General features: G+C 47.0%; 1 protein-coding gene across 2 annotated transcripts in view; it reads left to right on the top strand.

Annotated features, from left to right (window-relative positions):
* cabp1a (calcium binding protein 1a) overlaps positions 1–18,506 on the top strand; it is a 75,500-nt gene extending 56,994 nt beyond the window's left edge. Inside the window, exons 3-6 of one of the 2 annotated variants that reach the window (XM_078421059.1) lie at positions 3,301–3,444; positions 5,180–5,289; positions 7,740–7,887; positions 8,632–18,506. In XM_078421059.1, the coding sequence (XP_078277185.1) occupies positions 3,301–3,444; positions 5,180–5,289; positions 7,740–7,887; positions 8,632–8,657 (428 nt within the window). In that variant the 3' untranslated portion in view covers positions 8,658–18,506. The remainder of the gene's footprint in view (positions 1–3,300; positions 3,445–5,179; positions 5,290–7,739; positions 7,888–8,631) is intronic. The other variant, XM_078421060.1, reaches the window with a different exon arrangement.
* The last annotated feature ends 252 nt before the right edge of the window (positions 18,507–18,758 follow it).

The raw sequence follows: 18,758 nt of genomic DNA, 5'->3' as shown, positions 1-18,758 counted from the left end.
AATCAGTAACATTGAACTAGACAGCACAGATGGAGGCCATTAAGCCTCCTGTGCCAGACCTTGGAAAGAGCTCTTTAGCGAGTCCCACGCCTCTGCTTCTCCCACCTCGCCGTGCTTGCCTTCTATCTGTAAATCATTTTATCCAATGCACCTTCGCAGATCATTATTGAACCTAGATCCCCATCTCATCCAGGCAGTGGACCAGAGGACACAGGTTTAAGGTGAAAGGGAAAAGATTTTATAGGAATCGGAGGGCTATCTTTTTCACACAAAGGGTGGTGGGTGTAGGGAACGAGCTGCCAGAGGCGGTAGTTGAGGCAGGGACTATCCCAACGTTGAAGAGACAGTTAGACAGGTACATGGATAGGACAGGTTTGAAGGGATTTGGACTAAACGCGGGCAGGTGGGACTAGCGTAGCTGGGACATGTTGGCCGGTGTGGGCAAGTTGGGCCAAAGGGCCTGTTTCCACACTGTATCACTCTATGACTGTGCATTACCGATCATCGCAGATTGTTGATTAAACCACAATGGATGACAAAACATAATTCATTCTTATCAGCAGAATTACAGGAAATGGAACTCGACCATCTTGTACAAAGTGTGAAAGACAATTTATTTCTTTTAATGGTGCTATTCTGTTAACATGAAGTGAAATCTGAACGTCGTAGTCTATTTTAGATGGAGAGATACAGTGTGGAAACAGGTTCTTCCACCGTGTCTATGCCGATCAATGATCACCCTTTCATATTGGTTCTTTGTTAGCCAGGTTTTGCACATTACACACCAGGGGCAATTTACAGATGCCAATTAGCCGACAAAATTGCACATCTTTGAAATGTGGGAGGAAACCGGAGCACCCGGAGAAAACCCACGCAGTTGCAGAGAGAATGTACAAACTCCTCGCAGACTGCACCCATTGTCAGGATTGAACCCTGGCCTCTGGCGCTGTAAGGCAGCAGCTCTACCGCTGCGCCACAGTGCCGCCCTTTTTCTTGCGTGCTACCCAGTGAAATCATGCCATTCATGAGAACAATCAAGCCATACATTGAGGCATAGAAAACATGTGAAGGATTCGGCCCTGCGAGCCAGCACGCCATTCAATATGATCATGGCTGATCATCCAAAATCAGTACCCCGTTCCTGCTTTCTCCCCATATCCCTTGATTCATTCAAGAGAGAGCTGGATAGAGCTCTTAAGGATAGCGGAGTCAGGGGGTATGGGGAGAAGGCAGGAACGGGGTACTGATTGAGAATGATCAGCCATGATCACATTGAATGGCGGTGCTGGCTCGAAGGGCCGAATGGCCTCCTCCTGCACCTATTGTCTATTGTCTATTCTAATGGCGCTAAGAGCTATATCTACTGTAACTCTCTCTTGAATACATCAACACTCTCTTGAATACATCACACACACAAGTACGAGAGGTGGTGCGAAGAGAAAAATAACCAGAGTACAGAACATAATGCTGCAATGTTAGAGTGTTGCAGCTTTAGAGAAAGTGCAGCTTAAAAAATGAGACGTGGGGATCTGAGCTACACCCTTAGCTAATGAGAGATTCGTTCAATAGTCTGAGTTGTAATTAAGGCTGAAACACGTTACTCGGGGACAATAAAGAAGCTTAGTCATAAAAGATCATGTCAGTGAGCTGGTGATGTCAGTGAGCTGGTGATGACAGTGAGCTGGTGATGTCAGTGAGCTGGTGATGACAGTGAGCTGGTGATGACAGTGAGCTGGTGATGACAGTGAGCTGGTGATGACAGTGGGCTGGTGATGACAGTGGGCTGGTGAATAAGGCATGGGGCAGGTTAATATACAAGTGGTGTGTCGGAAGGAACTGCAGACGCTGGTTTAAACCGAAAATAGACACCAAAAAAACTGGAGTAACTCAGCAGTCAGGTAGCATCTCTGGAGAAAAGGAATAGGTTACTTTTCGGCTTTGGTTAAAAAGGGTAAACTGTCCCCAGTGTGTGTGGGCTAATGCTAGTGTGTGGGGATCGCTGGTCGGCGCGGTCAGGGTGGGCTAAAGGACAGGTTTCCGCGCAGTATCTCTACAGTCTAAACTAGAGCAATGCACTAAGGGCCATGTACAGAAACACCCCCTCCCCCCAATATTTAGTCCCAGAGGTGGCAAGCTTTATTGGAGGAACCAGAAGATGGCAAATACCAGATATAATGTTGTCATGAAATGTTGTTTTCAAGAGAGAGTTAGAACTTAGACTTAGAGTTAGAGTTAGACTTAGGGCTAACGGAATAAAGGGATATGGGGAGAAAGCAAGAACGGGGTACTGATTTTGGATGATCAGCCGTGATCATATTGAATGGTGGTGCTGGCTCGAAGGGCTGAATGGCCTACTCCTGCACCTATTGTCTATGTTTCTATGTTTCGATGAAGGCACGTTGTTGGGGAGGGAGGTTTGCCCTATATTGTCTGTATTAAACATCGAATATTATGCATAAACACAACTCATGGTATCCAATGCCACTGATTTAAGTGCAATCAAACACCAGGGCCAGCATCCCATGAGTATCACCGCGTGAATTCCGCCCTTATCCCAGAAAGTGATTCTCTAAACCTGGGGATTTCACTGCACCCTCCTTTCTGTGAAAACTGATCTGCAAGTGAAAATGAGCAAGGGATTTGATATGGGCCGAGGCTTGGAGCGGGTTTGTAACCAATTACATGGCACCGGGGCACCCTGCTGTTACAGAAATTAACTTGGTCCAGTGGTAATCCCTGAGCATTCATCTTTTCGCGTGCTAAATTCTTTCAACCTCATTCCAAGTGTGATGCGAGAAACCTTAATCTTCTTTTTAAATTACTTGGCGTAAACGTTAATGCAGGGAACATCATAGAGCCTGGAATAAACCAGTGGATAAACGGCGCAGTGTGTTTGAAGAAGTAGCAGTCAGATATGTTTAAACAAAGAACTGCAGATAGACACAAAATGCAGGAGTAACTCAGCGGGTGAGGCAGCATCTCTAGATAGAAGGAATGGGTGAATTTTCGGGTCAGTCCACACCGGCCTGCGATCACCTTCACACTAGCTCTGTCCAACACACAATTTACAGAAGCCAGTTAACCTACAAACCAATTCCAATGGTGTTTTGTGTAGGAAGGAACTGCAGATGCTGGTTTATAGCAAAGATAAACGCAAAATGCTGGAGTAACTCAGGCAGCATCTCTGGAGAGAAGGAATGGGTGGCAACACTTCTGCAGACCTGATTATCAGACTCATGGTATTTTGACTTGACTCGTCGATGAAGTGCTATTTTTGATGACGTGATTCTTTGTTGACAGAGCTAAGAGATGCGTTCAAAGAGTTTGACAAGGACAAGGATGGCTTAATCGGCTGCAAAGATCTGGGCAACTGCATGCGGACAATGGGCTACATGCCGACCGAGATGGAGCTGATCGAACTCTCCCAGCAAATTAACATGAACTGTGAGTTCACATTCAATGGCGACTTAATCATAGAATACAGAACGTTGCAGCGCAGGAACAAGCCACTCAGACCACGGTGTCTGTTTTGCACATGATGCTAAAATTATACTAATCTCCTCTACCTGCTTCATATCCCTCCATTCCTTACTTATCCATCTTAAAGCCTATTAAATGCCGCTGTATCTGTATCTGTATCTGCTTACACCACCACCACCCCCGGCAGTGTGTTCCACTCAACTTCCACCAAAGATACTAGAGGAACAAGATGGACCGCTCGCCCCTAAAAACCGTAGTATGTCACGGCGCCATTTTAGTAGGCAGAAACTTGCAGAAACATTTTAAAAGAAAAATAACAAAAATCTGTGAATTGATAGAGGAGATATATTCTGCATTTTAACGGTATCATCACACATACTGTTCCCCCAAAACACTGATTACACCACGAGAGGCATAACGGACGGCGGGTTTTGCCTACTAAAATGGCGGACATTACGCTCCTTTGCATACTACACTTCAGTATAGGCCATTTCAACGGAGTGGTCCATTTTGTTCCTCTAGTATCTTTGCCTTCCACTCTCTATATTTAAAAAAATGACCATATACAATAGGTGCAGGAGGAGGCCATTCGGCCCTTCGAGCCAGCACGGCCATTCAATGTGATCATGGCTGATCATTCTCAATCAGTACCCCGTTCCTGCCTTCTCCCCATACCCCCTGACTCCGCCATCCTTAAGAGCTCTATCTAGCACTCTCTTGAATACATTCAGAGAATTGGCCTCCACTGCCCTCTGAGGCAGTGGAGGCCTCAGAAAATGCTCTGCACACCTCCTTTAAACTTTCCATCTTTGACCTCTCACCTTAAAGCTATGCCCTCGGGTCTTTGGAAGAAGATTCTGCCCCTATCTTCTTCGGTGATTCTACGCTATCTATGCCTCTCAGAATGTTATGGACTACTATCAGATCTCCCCATCAGCCATCTACATTCCAGATAAAACAATCCAAGTTTGATCAATCTCTCCCCACAGCTAATAGTACCTAATCCAGGTTGCCTCTTGGTAAATCTCTTCTGCACCCTCTCCACATCCTTCCTGTAATGGGGCGAACACACTCAGTTGTGTTCCACTGATGTAAAGATCTGAAGCACCACACTGGTGGCAAGGTGATCTCCCTCCTACACCAATCGGAAGATCTACCACCGAGCTTTGTGCTGCGTGGTCTGTTTGGACCACATACAAGGTCTGGCAAAATGCACGCATTTCCTGCAAGGTGATGGAGCAGCACGATGCTGCAGCCTGTAGGATGACAGACGCATGGTTAAATGCGCGATCACTGCAGTGCAGTTGGGAGCTGCTACCCTGAGTGGAAACATCTTTTCCACATCCACTCTATCTATGCCTTTCATTATTCTGTAAGTTTCAATGAAGTACTCACTCAACCTTCTAAACTCCAGCGAGTACAGGCCCAGTGCCGACAAACGCTCATCATATGCTAACCCACTCATTCCTGGGATCATTGTCGTAAACCATCTCTGGACCCTCTCCAGAGCCAACACATCCTCAGATATGGGGCCCAAATTTGCTCACCCTGCTCCAAATGCGGCCTGACCAGTGCTTTATAGAGCCTCAGCATTTGGGACCCAGTATTTTTGCTTGAGCATTCTCAGAATGAATGAATTTGAAGTAAGATTGTTTGGTGACCTGACCCGTTCTCTTGTATCTTTGTGTTTTATTTTCAGTGGGCGGCCATGTTGATTTTGATGACTTCTTGGAACTGATGGGTCCCAAGCTTTTGGCGGAAACAGCTGATATGATTGGTGTGAAAGAGCTACGGGATGCTTTCAAGGAGGTGACCATTTCAACAATTCTTTAAATAAGTGTAAATAAAGACACAAGGTGCTGGAGTAACAGGTTCACAAGTTATCGGAGTAGAATTAAGCCATTCAGCCCATCGAGTCCACTCCGCCATTCAATCATGGCTGGTCTCTGCCTCCTAATCCCATTTTCCTACCTTCTCCCCATAGCCCTTGACACCCGTTCTAATCAAGAATTTGTTGCTATGTCGGCCTTCATAGCGAGAGGATTTGTATAGGAGCAAGGAGGTCCTACTGCAGTTGTACAGGGCCGTGGTGAGAGCGCACCTGGAGTATTGTGCGCAGTTTTAGTCTCCTAATTTGAGGAAGGACATTCTTGCTATTGAGGGAGTGCAGCGTAGGTTCACCAGGTTAATTCCCAGGATGGCGGGACTGACATATGATGAAAGAATGGGTCGACTGGGCTTGTATTCACTGGAATTTTGAAGGATGAGAGGGGATCCTTTTAAAACATATAAATTCTTAAGGGATTGGACAGGCTAGATGCAGGAAAAATGTTGCTGATGTTGGGGGAATCCAGAACCAGGCGTCACAGTTTCAGAACGAGGGGTAGGCCATTTAGGACTGAGATGAGGAAAAACTTTTTCAGCCAGAGAATTGCGAATCCGTGGAATTCTGTGCCACAGAAGGCAGTGGAGGCCAATTCACTGGATCTTTTCAAGAGAGAGTTAGATTTAACTCTTACGGCTAATGGAATCGAGGGATATTGGGAAACAGCAGGAACTGATTTTGGATGATCAGCAATGATCATATTGAATGTGGTGCTGGCTCAAAGGGCCGAATGGCCTATACCTGCACCTATTTTCTATGTTTCTATGAGTCAGGCAGCAACTCTGGGGAACATGGATAGAGGCTACATTTTGGCTCAGGTCCCTTCTTCAGACTTTGCTGTGAAGAAGGGTCCCAAACCGAAACGTCGCCCATTCCTTTACTCCAGAGACCAGCGCCTGCAGTTCCTTGTTGTGATGGACTCAAATCTGGGGAGGTCAATTTGAACTCGGGGGTCTTGTCACTCACTGCTTGGTGTTCCATCAGCTGAGGCAAAGTGTGGAGAGTGAATAAGGAAGAGATTCATGCATGGCGTGAGAGGTTGATGTACTGGCGTGAGAGGTTGATGTACTGGCGTGAGAGGTTGATGCATTGGCGTGAGAGGTTGTTGTATGGCGTGAGAGGTTGATGCATTGGCGTGAGAGGTTGATGTATTGGCGTGAGAGGTTGATGCATTGGCGTGAGAGGTTGATGCATTGGTGTGAGAGGTTGATGTACTGGCACTTGGAATGCAGTGAGGGTGAAGTTCCCAATGACGGGAGTGTTGAGGCAAATAGTACAGAGGCATTCAAAGGAAAGTTGTGCAGGTCCACCGCCGATTTGCCGGCACCCTTGGTTCCAGAGCCTTTCTGGATTATCCATTTTGCCGGGCCGACCGATGTCACGGCCTCCGAGAGGAGTCCAATGGTACCGCGGCTGTTTGCCGGGGACTGAGATACTGGCACCGCGGAATTCGGCTATGGGAACGGATCTGCCGGCTCCGGCTGGGCCAGAGTTCCAGAGCCCCGGCCGTAAGGAACGAATCCGACCCGCCGATCAGCCGCGGAAGTCCCGATGAGGTCGAGATCGGCTGCCTCACCCGGCCTAGGCAGCACATTTTCAGGAGGACTTCCGGGAGGCGGGGGGGGGGGGGGGGGGGGGGGGAGATTTCAAGTGCACTCTCATAATTTTGTCCGGATTAAAGGAGGTGCTGGACCACCAGTTGCCGGATAATCGGCGGTGGACTTGTCCAAACACATGAGGGGACAGTGGATGGGTGCTGATCATTGGGGGGAGAACAGATTGAAGGCTTGCACAATAGGCAAACCTCGCCAGAACTGGTTGGGACGAGCAGCTTATTATCATATCATATATCATATCATATCATATATATACAGCGCGGAAACAGGCCTGTTCGGCCCACCAAGTCCGTGCCGCCCAGCGATCCCCGTACATTAACACTATCCTACACCCACTAGGGACAATTTTTACATTTACCCAGCCAATTAATCTACAAACCTGTACGTCTTTGGAGTGTGGGAGGAAACCGAAGATCTCGGAGAAAACCCACGCAGGTCACGGGGAGAATGTACAAACTCCTTACAGTGCAGCACCCGTAGTCAGGATCGAACCTGAGTCTCCGGCGCTGCATTCGCTGTAAAGCAGCAACTCTACCGCTGTGCTACCGTGTCGCCCTTCATGCTTATCTGCTTCATGTTTTGTTGAACTCTGCTGCAAACTGAGACACAGTCTGGTCTCGACCCGAAACCTCACCCATTCCTTCTCTCCTGAGATGCTGCCCTGACCTGCTGAGTTACTCCAGCATTTTGTGAATAAATACCTTCGATTCGTACCAGCATCTGCAGTTATTTTCTTACACATTCTGCTTTGCATGCAGTTCGACACCAATGGAGATGGTGAGATCAGCATAACAGAACTTCGTGAAGCCATGAAGAAACTGCTCGGCCAACAGCTCGGACACCGGGATATTGAAGAAATACTGAAAGACGTGGATTTGAATGGGGACGGGCGTGTTGACTTTGAAGGTAAGCACCAGCCTGATCGGCCCAGTGGGACTGAGCACCACTTCCTCGTCAGCCCAATGTTTGTACCACCGAGTCCGCGCCGACCAGCGATCCCCGTACACTAGCACTACCCTGAACATCAGGGACAATTTACAATTTTTTACCAAAGCCAATTAACCTACAAACCTGCAACTCATTGGAATGTGGGAGGAAACCAGAGCACCCGGAGAAAACCCACACAGTCGCAGGGAGAACGTGCCAACTCCACACAGACAGCACACGTAGTCAGGATCGAACCCGGGTCTCTGGTGCTGTAAGACAGCAACTCTACCCCTGCGCCACCGTGCCGCACATTTTCAGGTGATCTGATCCGAGTACCTCAAATCATGTTCTTCACTTAGCACCATTAGTTTAGAGATACAGTGCAGAAACAGACCCCTTGGCTCACCGAGTCCGCACCGACCAGCGATCCCAGCACACTAACATTATCCTGCACACACTAAGGACAATTTACAATTATACCAAGCCAATTAAACTACAAACCTGCACGTCTTTGGAGTGTGAGAGGAAACCAAAGATCTTGGAGAAAACCCACGCAGGTCACGAGGAGAACGTACAAACTCTGTACAGACAAGCAAGCGTGTTGAATATTGCTCGTGTGCTGGGATCGCTGGTTGGCATGGACCCGGTGGGCCGAAGGGCCTGTGTCTGCACTGCATCTCTAAAATAAACAGAATAATCTAAACTACTCTTCTCCCTCGGCAGAGTTTGTCCGCATGATGTCTCGTTGACCAAGGGAAAGCCGCCTGCTGGACCAAGGTGGCAAATAGCCACCAAACAACACAGACTTCTGCAGTGTCTTCACACTGTTCTTGAAACTATTAAACAGCCTTGCCACCTCCAGAGCAAAACCATTTCCGTTTCCAAGCTTCCGAAGAAATGCTAAGTGTCCGACATGTCGGGGCATTGTGTTACAAACTGAAATCAACTCTTTCATCTCTCCCGCTGCCTGGGTTCAACATTAAACATCATCCCAGGATCATATTACAAGTGATCGCCATCGAGGAGTGTACATATTAACGTGGTGGTGAGATTATTCTTTTAAGTGTGCAATGCTCAAAATAAAATCAGTAACTTAACTGACAGCTGAAACATAAAGTTGGTACAAGCTGTTTCACAGCTTGTCGGTCTTCTTGGAGGCTTTGCAGGCTTTGGCCTTTAGCTGAGCGGAATATCAGGGGTAAGGATTATTTTGTGTCAGTGACGCACTTGGGTTCAGTTTGTCTCTGTGCGCTGCTGATGCAACGACCAAACAGACCCGTTGAGAGTTGCATTGAAGCACTAGGGATGGGAAATGAATGCATTCTCACATTAACCAAAGACCTGAGACAGCTTCAGGGAGCAGGGGAGACCCCTGGCTGTTTGTAGGTTGCGTGGTGATGAGCTGAGGTATGAAGTCCCAGGATATCATGCTCATAAATGCAATGGAAAGGCTCCACAACGTTCCCTATTACTGCGCGCACTGGAGATCATGCAGGGAGCAACCAGCAACTTGGTCAAGGTTTGGATTGGATTGAACTCTCCCATGTTCCATGTTCAGTGACAATTTGGACCGGCGCGGCCTCAAGTCCCAAACAGAACAATGAAATTCTTACTTGTAGCAGCACAACAGGATATGTGAACATATGGATATGGAAACAGATCCATCATCAACTTCAGAAGGCAATTGGAAGAAGTGAACTTGTGATGGGTGCACAGAGAGGAGAGGTGTGTGACAACTAAGAGTTGGCTCGTTCATTCACAGCGAGCCAACGCAACACAAGCTGAAAGGCCTCCTGTGCTCCGTGAGTCTATTCTGCTTTAAGCTGAGCAAGGTAAGGGATGTTCACAGCAGAACCCTTCCTCCTTCTCATGCACCAACCTGCCTTAGATTGCTGCACACTCAATGGTGGTGGAGCTGGATTGAAACGCTGAAGAATATCTCATCTCTTCAACTCCTCACAGCCTGGTTGCTCCCGGTCTCCTGTTGCCACGAGGGATTGAGCACATTAACGCGGGAGATTCATTCTGGACGGGATGAAGCTATTGTCCCGACGTCAATCCTGCCGCTTTGCATGCACCCCTTCTTCCCCCAACGCCAAGAGAGAACGTTCTTATAACTGACTCCGGTTATCTCCCTCGGAAAGAGACAGTGACTGACTCGAGATCAGGGGATTAAAGAGTTGTCTGCAATGATCAAACATTTGAGTGATGTTGGAAGGAATGATGGAAGAGGCAGTTCATTGTTCTGCAATTATGTTATGCTCGTAATCGCATCCTAAGTGTTATAATTGCCTCATCAACGAGGAATGGGGATTCTCTCTTGTGTCGGAAGGAACTGCAGCTGCTGGTTAACACAAAATGCTGGAGTAACTCAGCGGGTCAGGCAGCATCTCTGGAGAGAAGGAATGGGTGACGTTTCGGGTCGAGAATCAGCTCGAAACGTCACCCATTCTTTCTCTCCAACTGAGTTGAGTTACTCCAACATTTTGTGTCTGTCTTGTGTAAGACTGGCTTCTGAAACGTATGTATTCTGGACAGAGGTGAATTCTACAATTTGAATATAATGTGCTAACGTCATCATATTGCACATGAAACAAACTGAGGCTTTTCTGGCCTTCAGAATTCAAGGCAGGTTTAGTTTAGAGACACAGTGCAGAAACAGGCCCATCGGCCCACCGAGTCTGCACCGACCAGCGATCCCCACACACTAACATTATCCTACGCATACTAGGGACAATTTACAATTTTACCAAGCCAATTAACCTACATATCTGTTTGTCTTTGGAGTGCGGGAGGAAACCGGAGATCCCGGAGAAAACCCACGCAGGTCATGGGGAGAACGTACAAACTCCATACAGACAACACCCGTAGTCAGGATCAAACCCGGGTCTTTGGTGCTGTAAGGCAGCAACTCTACCGCTGCAGGTCTTGATATTGAAAGACCAACTTTAGCTCAAAAATCTGGCTGTGATTTGCTTTTCCTCATTCCTCTAAGGTTGGTTGTGTACGATGTTCCAGGTCATAATATTTCAAAAGAGATATAATAGAGCATTTTCTGAAAGTATTTGGAAGAATTCTGATGTTAACGTTCCCTTGACAAAGGTGATGCTATGGTAGACACAGATTGCTGGAGTTGCTCAGCTGGTCAGGCAGCATCTGTGGAGGTGTCCACCTGCGGTTTCTCCAGAGAAGCTGCCTGACTTGCTGAGTTACTCCAGATTTCTGGAAACATTTCCCCATTTCAGAGGTAGATAAAATTGGATAAAATTGGTTTGGTGTGAAGAGAAAGAGATTCAGAGGCCATCTTCGCCCGGAGTGTGGTTAGTGCCAGGAACGCACTGCCCGTGAGAGTGGTAGAAGCTGTGTTGCTGACGGCACTCCACGTGTCTCAATAATCACTTCACTTGTTTAGATATAAAAGGCTCTGGACCAAGTTCTGAACAATGGGGTGGCATCTGGTCAGCATGGTCGAGTTGGGCCGAATGGCCTGTTCCAATGCTGCACGATTCTACGAAAGTAACACCAATGATAGTAGAGCCAGTAATTGAAGGAAAAGGCTTTAAACTAACAACTTACACAGAGTTTCGTTGGTGAGCAGCTAAGGCGGCACAGTGGCGCAGCGGTAGAGTTGCTGCCTTACAGCGCCTGAGACCCGGGTTCAATCCTGACTACGGGTGCTGTCTGTACGGAGTTTGTACGTTCTCCCTGTGAACGGGTGGGTTTTCTCCGGGTGCTCTGGTTTCCTCCCACATCCCAAAGACGTGCAGGTTTGTAGGTTAATTGGCTTTGGTAAAATTGTAAATGTTCTTGGTGTGTGTAGGATGGTGTAAGCATGCAGGGATCGCTGACTGGCGTGGACTCAGTGTGTCGAAGGGCCTGTTTCCGCGCTGTATCTCTAAACTAAACTAAAAGCAGCTCTTGTGATGGTGGCTCAATAATTGTGGATCGCGGCACAATAATTGTGTGCTCAACCTCATTCTGCTTCACTCTACGACCACGGAAATCATACTTCAACTATTTCTAAAGACTAGCAAGTATTCACTTTGTATAATTGTGCTCTGTTGGGATCAGAATGCAGAATAATTAAATTGATCATTAATCTGCCTAAAATAGTTATTTATAAATCTCTGCCTGAAGTTGTTTCTGTGTGTTCCCCTAGTTTGTCCTCATTTCTGGAAAGAACTCATTTCTCTTTTCTTAGTTTAGTTTAGTTTAGATACAGCGCAGAAACAGGCCCTTTGGCCCACCGAGTCCGCACCATCCAGTGATCTCTGCACACTAACACTATCCTACACACACACTAGGGACAATTTTACACTCATACCAAGCCAATTAACCTGCAAACCTGTACGTCTTTGGAGTGCGGGAGGAAACCGAAGATCTTTGAGAAGACCCACGCAGGTCACGGAGAGAACGTACAATCTCCGTTCAGACAAGCACCCGTAGTCAGGATCGAACCTGGATCTTTGGCGCTGTGAGGCAGCAAGTCTACCGCTGTGCCACCGTGCCGCCCAGCCTTTCCTAGGCTTTAGGTTTTGCTGTCATAGTGAATAATGGACCCCAGTCCTTGTTTGCAAACATGTTTTGTTTAATTGTTCTTACAACCAGAACTAATATTGTAATTACACTAATCAAAGGCCCTAACTTTCCAAGCAGTAGTCAGGTAATTATAGACCAGATGGTAATGAAATAAAACCAGCCAATTTGTTCCGAGTCTGGAGCACTTTACCCATTTTTGACAGAGTCAGAGGGGAGATTGAAACAGGTATATTTTGCCCTCCCTTCACCTCCCCCCCCCCCCCCCCCCCCCCACTTTCAACTTCAATAGAATCATAGTTGGGAAAGTTTAGTTTAGTTTAGAGATACAGCGCAGAAACAGGCCCTTCAGCCCACCGAGTCCACGCCAACCAGCGAATCCTGCACACTAGAGACAATTTTATCAAGTTAAATAGCCTACAAACCTGCACGTCTTTGGAGTGTGGGAGGAAACCGGAGCACCCGGGGAAAAGCCGCGTAGGTCACGGGCAGAACGTACAAACTCCGTACAAACAGCACCCACGGTAAGGATCGAACCCGGGTCTCTGGTGCCGTGAGGCAGCAACTCTACCGCTGTGCCCAGTACTTGTACTTATCTAAGATTGTGCTTATATATGTATAGCAATACTTTTACTGAACTGCATGCAAAAAAATGAATTTCACTGTACCTCAGTATGCGTGAATCTGTGGAATTCTCTGCCTCAGAAGGCAGTGGAGGCCAATTCTCTGAATGCATTCAAGGGAGAGCTAGATAGAGCTCTTAAGGATAGCGGAGTCAGGGGGTATGGGGAGAAGGCAGGAACGGGGTACTGATTGAGAATGATCAGCCATGATCACATTGAATGGCGATGCTGGCTCGAAGGGCCGAATGGCCTCCTCCTGCACCTATTGTCTATTGTGACAAGGTACCATTGAACCATTGAGTAAGGGGACATCACATACAGTGGTTAATTAGTGAACAATTTAAAAAAAACTTTAAGCTTTATAAACTATACTTGCTTGAGGATGATTAATGTTTTTGGATATGCAGATTGCTTTCTCTGTCTATTTCTTTCTGGTTGAGAATTGTGGGTGCTGCTGCATGTGCCAATGCTTCATACGTTCTTCCTTATCGTGGTGCTGCTGCAATGAAAGTGTTACGTGGGAGCCTTCCACCCGGCGATAATGAAGGAACGGTGAGATACAGGAATGGTGATTATATTCAGAAATCCTTGAGTAATTTGGAGGTAGAGCCATTCCCACCCACTTTGGTACTTTACAAGAATGATCCCAGGAATGAGTCGGTTCACCCGCGATGAGCATTTGTCGGCAATGGGCTTGGACTCGCTGGAGTTTAGAAGAATGAGGGGGGGGGGGGGGGAACTCATTGAAACTCACAGAATAGTAAAAGGCTTGGATAGAGCGGATGTGCAGAGGGTGTTTCCACGAGTGGGACAGTCTTGGACTAGAGGTCATAGCCTCAGAATTAAAGGACGTTCTTTTAGGAAGGGGATGAGGAGACATTTCTTTAGTCAGCATCTGTGGAATTCTTTGCCACAGAAGGCTGTGGAGGCCATCAGTGGATATTTTTAAGGCAGAGATAGATAGGTTCTTGATTAGTACAGGCGTCAGAGGTTATGGAGAGAAGGCAGGAGAATAGGGTTAGGAGGGAGAGATAGATCAACCAAGATTGAATGGCAGAGTAGACTTGATGGGCTGAATGGCCTAATTCTGCTCCTATCACTTATGACCTTATTAAAACCGCAGGCTAACATGATACATCATACTGTACCATTGCACCCCAGGGTTTCTAGAGTGGAGCTTCGTCTACAAAGATACCCAAGAAGAACTTCAAACTTCAGAAGATAGACACAAAATGCTGGAGTAACTCAGCGGGTCAGGCAGCATCTCTGGAGAAAAGAAATAGGTGACGTTTTGGGTAGAGACCCTTCTTCAGACTGAGAGTCAGGGGAGAGGGAAGCGAGAGATATAGACGGTGATATAGAGAGATATAGAACAAATGAATGAAAGAGATGCAAAAAAGTAACGATGATAAAGGAAACCGGCCATTCTAGGTGTGGGCTAGGTATAAACGAGTTACTTCAGATCTTTCCAAACTCTTACCTACTAATATATGTGCTTCCCCAGAATAATCTCTTTCCAGTTATCATGCATGTTAACATCAATTTAAAATCTCCCTTAGATATTTATTTTAAGTGCAGTCTTATGTAGCAACTTGAAGCAAGATAAATGCAGATTGGGAAGTCTAAAAGGAAATAGCAGCTTAGGCAGATCGGTAGAGAGAGAGTCAGCGATTCAGGCCAATCAACTCAGAATTATTTCCCACAGAAGCTGCCTGACCTGCTGAGTCTTTCTAACATTTTTTCTGTTTTCATTAACTTGAAAAGATTTCGAGTTAAAAGCACTGCCCATAACAGTCACTAATTCTGCGGGCGTCATTTATTGCACGCACTATATTGATTCATTCTGAGCCCCATTTTCTTTTCTTAATTATTCAGCCTGGCTTCGATGAATCACACAGGGATGAGTCATTTTCTTCCAGATTTCATCTCAAAACTTACAAAGGAAGTTCACACACGCATGGAAATGAGGAAATACAGCATGAAAAGAGGCCCTTCGGCCCACCTAACCCAGGCAGTCCATCAAGCAGTCATTTAGTTTAGTTTTGAGATACAGTGCGGAAAGAGGCCCTTCGGCCCACCGAGTCCGTGCCGACCTGTGATCCCCGCACACTAACACTATCCCACACACACTAGGCACAATGTACATTTATACTAAGCCAATTAACCTACAAACCTGTACGTCTTTGGAGTGTGGGAGGCAACTGGAGCTCCCAGAGAAAATCCACGCAGGTCATGGGGAGAAAATACAAACTCCGCACACAGCACCCATGGTCAGGATCGAACCCAGGTCTCTGGTGCTGTAAGGCAAAAACTCTACTGCTGCGCCACCATACTGCCCCAATGGGGCATCTTGGTCAGCATGGGCAAGTTGGGCCTGTTTCCGTGCTGTATGACTATGACTACACTGATTCTACACTACACTATCGCTCCATGATTACCACTGATCCATTATTTTACTCTCCATATTCCCATCAACCTCTTCCCACCCCCATCACCGATTCTATCCGCACACAAGGGGCAATTTACAGTGGCCATGTAACTTGCTGTGAGATGTGGGAGGAAACCGGAGCACCCAGAGGAAGCCCATGCGGTCCAGGGGGAACGTGCAAACTCCACACCGACTGCACCTGAGGTCAGGATCGAACCGGGGTCTCTGGCGCCGTGAGGCAGTGGCTCCTATCTGCTGTGCCACATGGCTGCTCCTAACCAGCCTAGTGGCAATAGAGTGGAGCAGCAGATGGCAGGGCTGGATAGCAGGGAGCGAGCTGTGAGCCAGAGAGTGAGAGGAGTTTACGGGTGGAAACACACAAGGGGGTAGTTTAGTTGAGAGATGCAGCGTGGAAACAGGACCTTCGGCGCACCGTGTCCGCGCCGACTAGTGATCCTCGCACATTAACACTATCCTACACACACCAGGAACAATTTACACTCACACCAAGGCAATTAACCTACAAACCTGCACGTCTTTGGAGTGTGGGAGGAAACCGAAGAACTCGGAGAAAACCCACGCAGGTCACGGGGAGAACGTACAAACTCCGAACAGACAGCACCCGTAGTCGGGATCGATCCCAGATCTCTGGCGCTGTAAGGCAGCAACTCTACCGCTGTGCCACCGTGCCGTCCTATGCTTGCTATCCTGGTGCTTGCCTTGCTCACATCCAGACCAACCATCACCACTAACATGGCAGCACAGTGGCACAGCGGGTAGAACTGCTGCCTCACAGCGCCAGAGACCCGGGTTCGATCCTGCCCTCGGGTGCTGACATTGTGGAGTTTGCTAATTCTCCCTACGACCACGTGCGCTTTCTCCAGGTGCTCCGCTTTCTACGTGCAGCTTTGTAGGTTAAATGCCTGAAGGGTCCTGACCCGAAACGTCACCCATCTTTTTTCTCCAGAGATGCTGCCTGACCTGCTGAGTTACTCCAGCACTTTGTGATTATCTTCGATATATACCAGCATCTGCAATTCTTTTCTACACAGCTTTGTAGGTTAATTGGCCTCTGTAAATTTCCCCTGGAACACAGGGAGTCGATGCTTAAGTGGGATAACATAGAACCAGTAATGAATGGGTGGTCGATGGTAGGCAGGGATTCGGTAGGCCCAAAGGCTTATTTCCGTGCTGTACATCTAAACTAAACTAAAGGAAGCTGAAGATAGACACAAAAAGCTGGAGTAACTTTGCAAGTCAGACAGCATCTCTGGAGAAAAGGAATGAGATGCTGCCTGTCCCACTGAGTTATTCCAGCACTTTGTATCTATCTTCAGTTTAAACCAGCATCTGCAGTTCCTTCCAACACATAAAGAAAGCTGTACCTGCTCAGTGGCTGTGATTGCAGACTGACCGTTCCCATCTCTCTCTCTCTCCAGCCCGACCCCATCTTTCTTCCTGTCCACTTCAGTGTAGGTTCAGTAATAGGACCATTTGGTTTACGACCCCATCTCTCTTTCCCTTCCAATTCAGTTTGGGACAATGCCCATTTAGAACTGAGATGAGGAAAAACTTTTTCAGTCAGAGAGTTGTGAATCTGTGGAATTCTCTGCCTCAGAAGGCAGTGGAGGCCAATTCTCTGAATGCATTCAAGAGAGAGCTAGATAGAGCTCTTAAGGATAGTGGAGTCAGGGGGTATGGGGAGAAGGCAGGAATGGGGTACTGATTGAGAATGATCAGCCATGATCACATTGAATGGCGGCGCTGGCTCGAAGGGCCGAATGGCCTCCTCCTGCACCTATTGTTTATTGTCTAATGCAGAGTCTAAACAGAGTTTCCTCAAGGACCCATTCACATGACACAAGACCACCTGAACAAGATCACTTGTGTCCATGAGAAAATTGCAACATCTTGCATTTATACAGTAAAATGTTAGGAAGTAAAGTTTGACACTGTAGCTGATATAACATTGGTTAAGGACAATATTTTGTTTTGCTTTACGGCTGCTCCCCACTCAATGGTTTGTGTCATTTGACGGATTGCTCTCCACATGTGCATGAAACGGCAATCAATGCAGAGTCTTTGAATAAACTCAGCTTCTGTTTATCAGTCTGTGGCTTTTGTTCGAGTTCCAGGTCTTATTGAAGGCTCCTACTTTACACTGGCAACGAGGATGACATGGTGAAGAGTCACATGATCCCACCCTCAGTGGCAATGTCTTTGAGCACTCGTGTGTACCTGACTGTTGGTGGGGCGGGGTTGTGAAGGTCACCACTAATTGTGGCAAATGGGTAACGCTTGCAACACCAAGGCAACCCTAACTGAAGGGAGACACAAAATGCTGGAGTAACTCAGCGGGTCAGGCAGCATCTCGGGAGAGCAGGAATGGGTGACGTTTCGGGTCGAGACCCTTCTTCAGACAGTGGGTATTTAAACGACTTTTGGAGAGGCACATGGATATGTTTAGGTTATTATTATCACACCTACCAAGGTACAGTGAAAAGCTTTTTATTGCATGCTATCCAGTCAGCGAACAGACTATTTTAAAGGCAGAAATTGACAGATTCTCGATTAGTACGGGTGTCAGCGGTTGTGGGGAGAAGGCAGGAGAATGGGGTTGAGAGAGAAAGATAGATCAGCCCTGATTGAATGGCAGAGTAGACTTGATTGGCCGAATGGCCTAATTCTGCTCCTAGAACTTATTGATCTATACATGATTACAATCAAGTCATCCACAGTGTACAGATGCAGGATTAAGGGAATAACGTTTAGTGCAAGATGTGAAGCAAAGATGAATAAAACTTTGGCATCATGTTCAGCTCAGACACCTCGGGCTGAAAGGCCTGTCCCTGTGCTCTATCCCGTCTTCCCTTGGTTCTACCCATTGTATGTGAGTTTGGATTGAATATATTTATGTATAGTATTATCTGGATTGATTGACTAGCAAGCAAAACAAAACTTTACACTGTACATCGGTGCACGTGACAATAATAAACCTAATCCTAAAGAGAGTTGATGTTCTATTTAACAAGGTAATGGAAAATATATTTCAGCACAGCTTCTGAGATTGAAGAGTGTTATAGATAGTCATAAAGTCATACAGCATGGAAACAGGCCCTTCAGCCCAACTTACCCATGCCGACCAAGATGCCCATCTACACTAGTCCTACCTATTAAGAGTCATACAGCACAGAAGCAGGCTCTTTCGGCCCAATTTGATTGGGAGTTGATTCACAGGGACCAAGAGAGATTATGGCACTGAT

This window comes from Rhinoraja longicauda, chromosome 25, assembly GCF_053455715.1.
Source record: "Rhinoraja longicauda isolate Sanriku21f chromosome 25, sRhiLon1.1, whole genome shotgun sequence".
Taxonomy (NCBI): Eukaryota; Metazoa; Chordata; class Chondrichthyes; order Rajiformes; family Arhynchobatidae; genus Rhinoraja; species Rhinoraja longicauda.
This window is presented reverse-complemented; position numbering and strand designations above follow the sequence as displayed.